This window comes from Charadrius vociferus, unplaced genomic scaffold (assembly GCF_000708025.1).
Source record: "Charadrius vociferus isolate BGI_N301 unplaced genomic scaffold, ASM70802v2 scaffold883, whole genome shotgun sequence".
Lineage (NCBI taxonomy): Eukaryota > Metazoa > Chordata > Aves > Charadriiformes > Charadriidae > Charadrius > Charadrius vociferus.
Window position 1 is genome coordinate 1,849,001 of NW_009647740.1, and position 8,951 is coordinate 1,857,951.

The window sequence follows — 8,951 nt, forward strand, 5'->3', positions numbered from 1 at the left end:
ATAGGGCAACTAAGATGATTGAGGGATTGGAGCATCTCCCTTATGAGGAAAGACTGAGAGAGCTGGGAGTCTTTAGCCTGGAGAAGGGAAGGCTGAGGGGAGACCTTATTGCATACAAGTATCTACAGGGTGGGTTGAAGGAGGATGGAGCCAGTCTCTTTTCAGTGGTTCCCAGTGACAGGATGAGGGGTAATGGGCACAAGTTGGAACATAGGAAGTTCCGTTCAAATACATGGAAAAACTGCTTTACAGTTCGGGTGACAACACCGGAACAGGCTGCCCAGGGAGGTTGTGGAATCCCCTTCTCTGGAGATTTTCAAGACCTACCTGGATGCAGTCCTGAGTAATGTGCTCTAGGCAATCCTGCTTTAGCAGGGGAGTTGGACTAGCTGATCTCTAGAGGTCCCTTCCAACTCTGAAAATTCCGTGATTCCGTGATTCCTGTAAAACTGTTTTAAGATGTAACCCAAAAAGTGAAGATCTTTACCCATTTGCTCCTGTATTCAAATTAAATTCTTATTCTTGCTGACTACCACATTTCCAGTTTTGTCCTGTACTCCTAAATTCAGTTTTCCATGATTAGTGTATAAAAATATGAGTAGGAGAAATGGTTACTAGCATATGAATGAGTTTACAGGTGATATAACTGTAGCTGTGTAAGTATGTAAATGGGGAAAAGAAGTGTCTATATGTTCAGATGGGCAAGAGTTGCTTTGTGTTAGGAAATGGGCAGATGTAGCCCAAATTTGTTCAACCATTATTCTGTTCTGTTTGGTAAGTTTTCTGTGATCATAGCTCAGTAACTGCTTATGTCTCTGCTGTCAATGTACTTACACTGTCTGTTTTCCTGCCAATTTGAAGTGTTATGTAAGGATGCAAGGAACAGAATAAAACATTATGATGAGGACTGAATTGTTTTGACAGATCTATAATAGGTACTGTCAATAGTATGACAGATACTTGATTTTTATTATTTTAAGTTTTAAAACTGAGATATATTAACTGAGTTGTATGTTGATCCTGGATTTAGAATAGCAGGTTGTTGTAACTTATGAAAGAAATGCATTGATAGAGTTGTTGCAAGATAAGCCTTATACTAAGACTGGTTCTGTTTGGTTCCTGTGCTTTCATACACACTAAATGCAGCCAGAACATGTAAAACACTGCTTTTTTAGGTTCCTAATCTAAGCACCATGTCTGTCTTTAAGTCTTCAATAAATGCCAAATTCTTACTAAATGTAGGTCTTATCATAATTAAAAATCTTTGTTTCCTTTTCTTCTTCTGACTAGCCAAAGAAGAAAAACATGTCTGCCTATCAAGTGTTCTGTAAGGAATATCGTACAAATATTGTGTCTGAGCACCCTGGAATAGGTGAGAGAATGATCTGGCCTTTTCTTCTCTTGATTATACACCAGTCAGATTAGTTAGCTGTTTCATACCAACGTCTTAATTTTGACAAAATGCAAAGAATTCTGCCAATTTTCGTTGAATAAGAGGTGGCAGAAGGAGTGTATTTCATGTTTTGATTTCATTGCATTTTAACCAAACTGTGAATCTAGATAAAGAAATTGCTAGCTCCTTCTTTCTTTACTTTAAGAGTTACCTTCATTGTGCCACTTTCCTGTATATAGATTTGTGACTTTATATTCCAGGTATCAGGTTTTTTTCATTTTAAACAGTAATGGGAATGCATACTGGCAATCATTTTCGGGACAGTGTGGAGAGTTCCAGTTGTGGAGTGGATTGCTTCCTAAACGTGTATGCACGGGCCAGCAAATTTCCCATGTTCTCTCCATGATTTTATCATTTCGTTTGTTTTGAGCATTTTCCTTCTTTCCTTCTGCCAGATTTTGGAGAGCTAAGTAAAAAACTGGCAGAAGTGTGGAAGCAACTACCAGAGAAGGATAAACTGGTAAGTGTGTGTGAGGTGTTTTTGTAAAATGATCTCTGTAGACTAGGTGCTTAGGTCAGAACATGCTGGCAGCATTGCCACCATACCTTGAAAAATGCTACCTATGCCCCAAAGTATGTAAAGGTGGAAAGTATAGAAACCTTGCCCTTGCAGTCATCATTTTCTTCTCATCATATTGCTTCAGCAGTTAGCTACGTAACATCATTCTGCCTCCAGGTCCTGGCATCAGGTAACAGAATTACCTAATGTTATGAATCTCTCTTTTCATACCATGGTAACTGCAGATCTGGAAACAGAAAGCTCAGTATCTCCAACACAAGCAGAATAAAGCAGAGGCCACCACTGTGAAGAGAAAGGCATCGTCTTCAGATGGTGCCCCAAAAATAAAAGGTAATTGTTGCACTTTATTTGCTCTGGTCTTTTTCTTGAACAGGAGAGGTAGTGTTGCGGGTTGAATAAAGAACAAAAGACCTTTCCTGCTTCACACCCCTACCTGCTTTCTCACAAGGCTTGACATTTAAATCATCATATTACTCAAAAACAATTTTTCTCTGAGAGCGAGAGTGATGCCAGCATTTTTCAAAAAGATTTACGTGTCTAATTCGTAGAATAGTATTGGTTTTAGCAGTTTAGGGATTGAAATGTAAAATAAGAAGAGGCAGCAGGGAAGTTCTAGTGGGATTAGTTTACCGCTAGAGGAAAAAGAGGAAAAAGCTTGGCTTCTCTGTCCCAAACCAAATGTCCCAAATTGCATTCAGCTGAGCTAGATACTTGGTACATGTAGAAGGAAAGTTTTGACTCCAAAGACCACAGGACCAGGTCCACAGAACTATTTAAGCATCCCATGCCTTTGAGATACAAACTTTACTGAGTAAATAGACTCATAAGTAAAAGAGTGAAAGAAGAGAATACAGAATTTTAATTTGTGTTTCCAGCTTCTCCAACAGGAGTGATTTCCCCTCATAAGAAATCTCCCACCAGCACTGTGGTGGTGTCTTCCTCACCAGCCAAAGTCCCTGAGACAGATCCTATCGATGTAGCTGCACACTTACAGTTGCTGGGGGAATCTCTGAGCCTCATCGGACACAGACTGCAGGAAACAGAGGTGAGTCTGTAACCAGCGATGTCATAGTGATGTTACGTAATCTACACACAGGATTCAGGGGAGATCATTATTTTATTTTACTTAAAAGTTTAACCAATGCTTTTCTGTTAGGAAGAGAAATTAGAGATGGCACGTTGTGTTTCTTTGATGCGTTGCTGTTTGGTTTTGGTGAAACAAAAAGCCTTGTTTCTCAGTAAACGGTAGGCATCAAAGAAAGACGGGTCCTTTGCAGCTCTGGGTCCTTGAAGGCAATTCTTAGGTCAGCAAACTCCTCAGTCTGTTCTTCCTATATGTTCATCTTGGATCTGGTTCAGTTTCTGTTACTGTCTCAAGCCTTCTTAAAAAAACACCAGCCTTTACCAAGATGTGTCTTGCATGTCCTGTTGTTTTCTGGCAGTATCATATTGCCAGTGCTTTGGATAGGGGCTACTATTGTTTCACCTTAGTTGGTAATGTAGAAGATGTCATATTTTAATGGTTTCCTACTGTTAGATGATAGTGATTCTATGCATGCACATATAGACACACACTTTCAGAACTCGGCCCAGCCTGTAAGGAGAACATATATTTGGCTCAAACAATATCGTTGAATGTTATGGCTAGTGTGATCATCTCATCCCACTATGCTTGCTTGTTTTACCAGCAGTAAAATAAATGTTCTTGCATTTTATTTCTGGTATGACTGATTGAGGTCATTCTTCAGAGGAACAACTGGACTCCCCTTTTACAGAAAGGCACACAAACAAATTCCCTTTTCTGAAAGTGTATCAATGACTAAAGCATTCGTTACAGACTTAGCATTTGTTTAGACTTCAATAATAAAAGAACTATTGTCTTTAGGACTCTTGTAGTTAACAAAATAAATGGTATGAAATGGCAAAGAAATTACATTACCAAAAAATGTGCAATTAAGTGTTTTATGCAACTGACAACTTTCTGACCTTTTCTGTTGTTCCCTGCTTTTTTCCTACATCAGTATGTTGCATACTGAATTCTTCCATGTTTTGAGTCAGCAGTCTCTTCTGTGAAGCACATGGCGTAGTTTTGTTACTGTGTAAATAATGAAAGTGGACTAGAGGAGCTCAACAGTGAAGATACTGTATCTGCCTGAGAATCAGTACAGTTGTGAAAGAACCGTAATTTCCACTACTGATCCCTATCCAATTTTTCTTCGCTTGCTTCTAGGGAATGGTGGCTGTTTCAGGAAGTTTGTCAGTACTTCTAGATTCAATCATCTGTGCTTTGGGCCCATTAGCATGTCTGACTACGCAACTACCTGAGTTGAATGGCTGCCCTAAGCATGTGTTGGTGAGTTCCTTGTGGTTATTTCCATTCTAGCACCGTTAATTTCAGTAGAGTCCAGCTAGAGTTTTGATGAATCAGTCTTATGATGTGATTATAATTCCAGTGCAATAAGAAACCTGTCTTGGTTATACACTTTTATAGGGGAATATTTCTTGAAATTCTTTCAGATGTTACTGTTATACAACTTCGTGCAACCTTTTTTCTCCCAGTGCCAGCTCACCTAATATTTGTAGCATTGATTGCAGCGTGTGTAGGTCCCATTTTAGTGACTGAATCAATCCATCTGAATCAGTTAAAAGCGCCTGTACACATACCTGTCTGTATTTTTGAAAGTTCTAATTTTCCCTAGAAGTAAAAAGCACCTTCTAGCTGCTATTCACACAACCTGTTTTTCCTTTAGTAGCATAAAAGGTAACTTGTGATCTGAGGATTCCTAATATGATTGAGTAGGACCTTTTACATGTGGCTGTAACCTTCTCCAAGGAAAGAAAAATAACCTCTCTTTTAAGGAACTGCGTAACTACAGGTTCTTTTCCACTTTAAACTACACTTAATATTGAGCCCTGATTTACCAAGAGCTTATGGCTTCTGTGTAGCATGATGTGGAAATAGATTAAGATGTCAGCAGTGTAAAAGGAATCGGGAGTCGTACCTCCAACAGGAAACATGAATAAAGCAGAGGAGAGAAGCAGAAATGAAAAATAAACATATAGTCCGCAAAAGAGATTAAAAATGAATCTGGCAGAGAGAACAACAAAAATGGGATAGGAATTGGCATGTTATAATAGGGCAGCCCAAACATTGGTTTATTCTGAGAATGGACTGTTAACAACAGCAAAGTTGACAGCTTAGGCTGTGAGCTTGTGAGCTCCCACAAACTGGCTGGCTGCACAAAAGCTGAGTCAGCAGGGTGTTCCCATCCTAAGCCATGGAAAAACATCCTATGCTTTTTTTCCTTCTTGCTTGCCAAGTGCATTCAGAGCAATGACACCACATGACTAACGGTGCGTATATCGGAAACTTGATCAACTTATTGTTGTAAGGGGCAATGGAGCTTTAGGTGGATTAAGAGACTTACCCTTCACTTCTGAAAACTGGTATTCAGACTTGATAATAAATAAATTGTTCTGATTTTTACTGTCAGATACATAACAACAGTGGTGTTTTAAGACACAGAGAAAATTGTCAGTAGTCCTGCTGCGTGTAGAATGCAATTTATCTTTTCAGTCAGTAGGTGGCATTGCTAAATTCTAGAATCTCAGCTGGTGCGGCTCCAGCTCCTCTGTCTTCAGAAATTAACAGGTGGTATTCCTAAGGCCTTCTTCAGCCATCGAGCCACAGGCTTGAGCATACCGAAATACTGCATTTGAAGAACATAGAGATAATATACTGTGGGGTCTTGTTTTCTGGTATGTACGAGAAAGACTCTTTAACTCTCAGAATTCTGTTACGTTTTGCAAGGAAAACTGGAGGGCACTTCTTTTTGCCATCTCACCCCCTATCAGTGGGTGTGTTTAAGGTTTTTTCTTTTTACTTTTACACTACCTAATTTCATCGAGGACTTGTGAGTGTAAACTTAAGTTGGTTTTTTTTATATGCTGCAACTTTGATCATTTTGTTCATGTCCTTCATCACTAGTCTTTCCTGTGGTTGATGTGATATGGTCGATGTGGCTTGTTTCAAATTCAGAGATAGAGTATGAGGTTTGTAAGGAGGAGGTCACTTGAGGAAAGCCTTAAGCATTTTCCTCGTTTCTAGGTGCTTAAAAATACTGAGGCTACCTTTATGTTTAGTTAACTTACATTTCCAAAAATGTGAAACTAAGCCTAGCAGTGGTGTTGATGACTAGGCAGATTTGGTTGTCTCAGTACATGATAACTTGTAAGACAGGTACATGCTTAGTACCCTCATCTGTGGCATTTTTTAAGGATTTTGATTCATTACCTGACACTAAAAAATACTGACTTTCTTTTCCCAGTCAAACACACTAGACAACATCGCCTACATCATGCCTGGACTTTGATGGGAAAGGATCCTGGGATGCATTCAGCCTCTGCATAACTGACTTGTGTACAGATGCACTACACCGGCGCTCCTGAAGGGCTCCGTGTGTAGGGTTTTAAAGTTTTATATCTGTATAGTATATACATAGGATTGTAACTATTTGACTTCTATTTTATGAAGAGTTGTGAAGTTAAGCTGAGAAAACCCTTTTGTGTTGGTGGGTAAAATGTCTCCTCCAATCTGAAAGTATTTTATATGAAGAATTCAGAAAGCTTTTGAGATACTCGCCTTAAATTCAGACCCTTTAGATGGGGAAGCAGTCAGAGAATGGACTTCTCGATATAAAGAAAAAAAAAATGTCACCATGAGAGGGGTCATTGAAACTGGTGGCCCAGAGGGGTTGTTGACTCTCCATCCTTGATGATACTCAAAAACTGAATGAGCAGCCCGCAATAGCTTGACTTTCTTTAAGCAGAGGGATGGACCAGATGACCTCCTGATACCCCTTCCAACCTAAAGTATTCTGATATTCTATGGGCAGGTAGAGATGATAATTTTGGACCAAGGAATAGAACTGAACTCTTCACCAGCCCTGTATCTAACTGGTTTTCAGTTTAAAATGTACTGCTTAAGGGGGAGGCTGGATAGCTGATCAAAAATACAGAGGTCTTTGCCTCTTGGTTACTTCTTCCAACCCCCTCCCCCCTCCTCCTGCCTTCAGTCAGTAGTAGCTGAAAGTTGTCAGCGTCAGCTGGCTGGTCAGGTAGCTGGCATTGGAAGTAAAATGGAAGTTGACAATGAATTTAATCTTTTTTCTTGTGGACTTGCACCCAAATAGTCATTAGCACGATGTATCAACCAACAGCATTGGCTTGAGAGAATGAACCTCCTGCTGATTTTTCCAGAGCGTGGTCAGCCTGCTTTGATGGAAGGAGTGTGGAAGCAGATGGGAAGAACTTGGATTGCTTCTGCCCATCTTGCACCCATTTTGTGAACCGACAACTTTGGTTTCTGAGGTCGTTCATCCCCCATCCCTTTCACCAGCAGTACTGAAAGAGCCATGGTGCTGCTGTGAGGCAGTGACTAATGACCAGTTTGAAGCAGTTATGGCTGAGTAAGGCACACGTGGGTTGATTGGACCGATTCCCCTTCCTTCCAGCCACATACTTGGTGTTTGGTTTTTTGCTCCTCTAGGAGAGGAGCCGCAGGAGAGCACTTGATTCTCATATAGGCTTTTGTGTGTCTGTATGTACGTGTATGTGGTGTTCATATCATATGTATTTAACTTTTACCGATATCTGTAACAGATTTTAATTTATCCTGTATATTTCTGTGTGTGTATATATATATATATACATAATTTAAGAGCAAAAATCCCTCCCTCCACCAAGAGCGTGTGGAAAATATGAATCAAGTTTGCCTTACCCCACTTCCTGCAGGAATCAGCTACATGCGTAGCAGTGAGCATTGGCGTTGTATGGGGAAACACCGGGAAGATTTTAAGTGTTTGTAGAAACAGGCTGTCTTGTGAAGGTAGGTAGAACAACTGAAATGTAACTTGACTCCGGCCTTTCCAGCCTTATAACATAAAAGTTCTAAAATGACAGAAGAGCACTTTTATACTTCCAGTCCGAAGTCTAGCTTCTGTTTTTCAGGGCAGTTGAAAAGTGAGCTGTCCCTCGTTGTGGCTGAGCCCCAAATCTTATTTAAGTTAAATCCTCAGGTGTGCAGGAGGGGTTTTGTCCCCATTCCTCTTTGCCATGTGTTCCCCAGCTGTGCCTGTACAAGGCAGTCTTTCTCTTACGGAGCTTTTCTCAGTGCAGCGTTGTTTTCTCTGTCAGTTAGTGCAGGAGGTTCTCAGACCACCATGCAAGTTCTCAACCCAAGCCTCAGCCCACAGCATACGTATTTTAACAATGTATGACTAATCCCAGTGAGCCTGGAACTGGGAAGGGCCCAGGAGGGTGGCAGTCTAATCCCGCTTCGGATCCTGGCCCCTACTAAAGCATCTGCTGTTGGGAGTGGCACAAAATCTCTGGCTCTTTCCAGTTGAGAGCATCGTGGTGGAGGGGCAGATCCGCTCTCTGAGGAACAGAAGGGGAGAGCGGCTTTTGCTTCGTCGTCTGTACAATGGAAAAACTCTTGAAGAGTTTGAAAAAACACACACAGCCCTGGTGTATTGTATTTTTATTTAAAATTTGTACACTTTGTATAATCTGTATCTTGTGGTATTTGGTACTAGAGGGAAAAATTTGCCAAGACTTAGCAGTTTTTATATTTTTGTTATTTCCTTGCTGTTTGATCCGGATTACATTACAATGACACGAAGAAACGTTTTTTTGTACTGTACTTAACAATATAATTTTTTTTAAAAAAAAAAACCAAAAACATTTGGAGCGTTGTCGTTCATTGCTGGCACGCGCTGTGTCTCCTGCGGCTGTCGTTCCTACCAGTACTTTGAGCGTTCCTCGGCAAATTCCGCGCTCGTCAAACGCGCTCCGTTTGCGGCCAACCTGCGCCCTTCCCCCGAAACGCCGCCGCACCGCCAGACGACCGGGGACCCCCTCCGAAGGCCGGAGGGACCACCCATAGCGTTGCCGTTCGGCGTCGTGACGCTGAGAACG

At 40.9% G+C, this 8,951-nt stretch overlaps 1 protein-coding gene across 1 annotated transcript in view; it reads left to right on the forward strand.

Annotated features, from left to right (window-relative positions):
• HMGXB4 (HMG box domain containing 4) overlaps positions 1-6,477 on the forward strand; it is a 13,335-nt gene extending 6,858 nt beyond the window's left edge. The window contains exons 7-12 of the mRNA XM_009881994.1: positions 1,291-1,372; positions 1,849-1,913; positions 2,198-2,303; positions 2,849-3,018; positions 4,204-4,326; positions 6,302-6,477. Coding sequence (XP_009880296.1) covers positions 1,291-1,372; positions 1,849-1,913; positions 2,198-2,303; positions 2,849-3,018; positions 4,204-4,326; positions 6,302-6,346 — 591 coding nt within the window. The 3' untranslated portion in view covers positions 6,347-6,477. The remainder of the gene's footprint in view (positions 1-1,290; positions 1,373-1,848; positions 1,914-2,197; positions 2,304-2,848; positions 3,019-4,203; positions 4,327-6,301) is intronic.
• Positions 6,478-8,951: the final 2,474 nt, after the last annotated feature.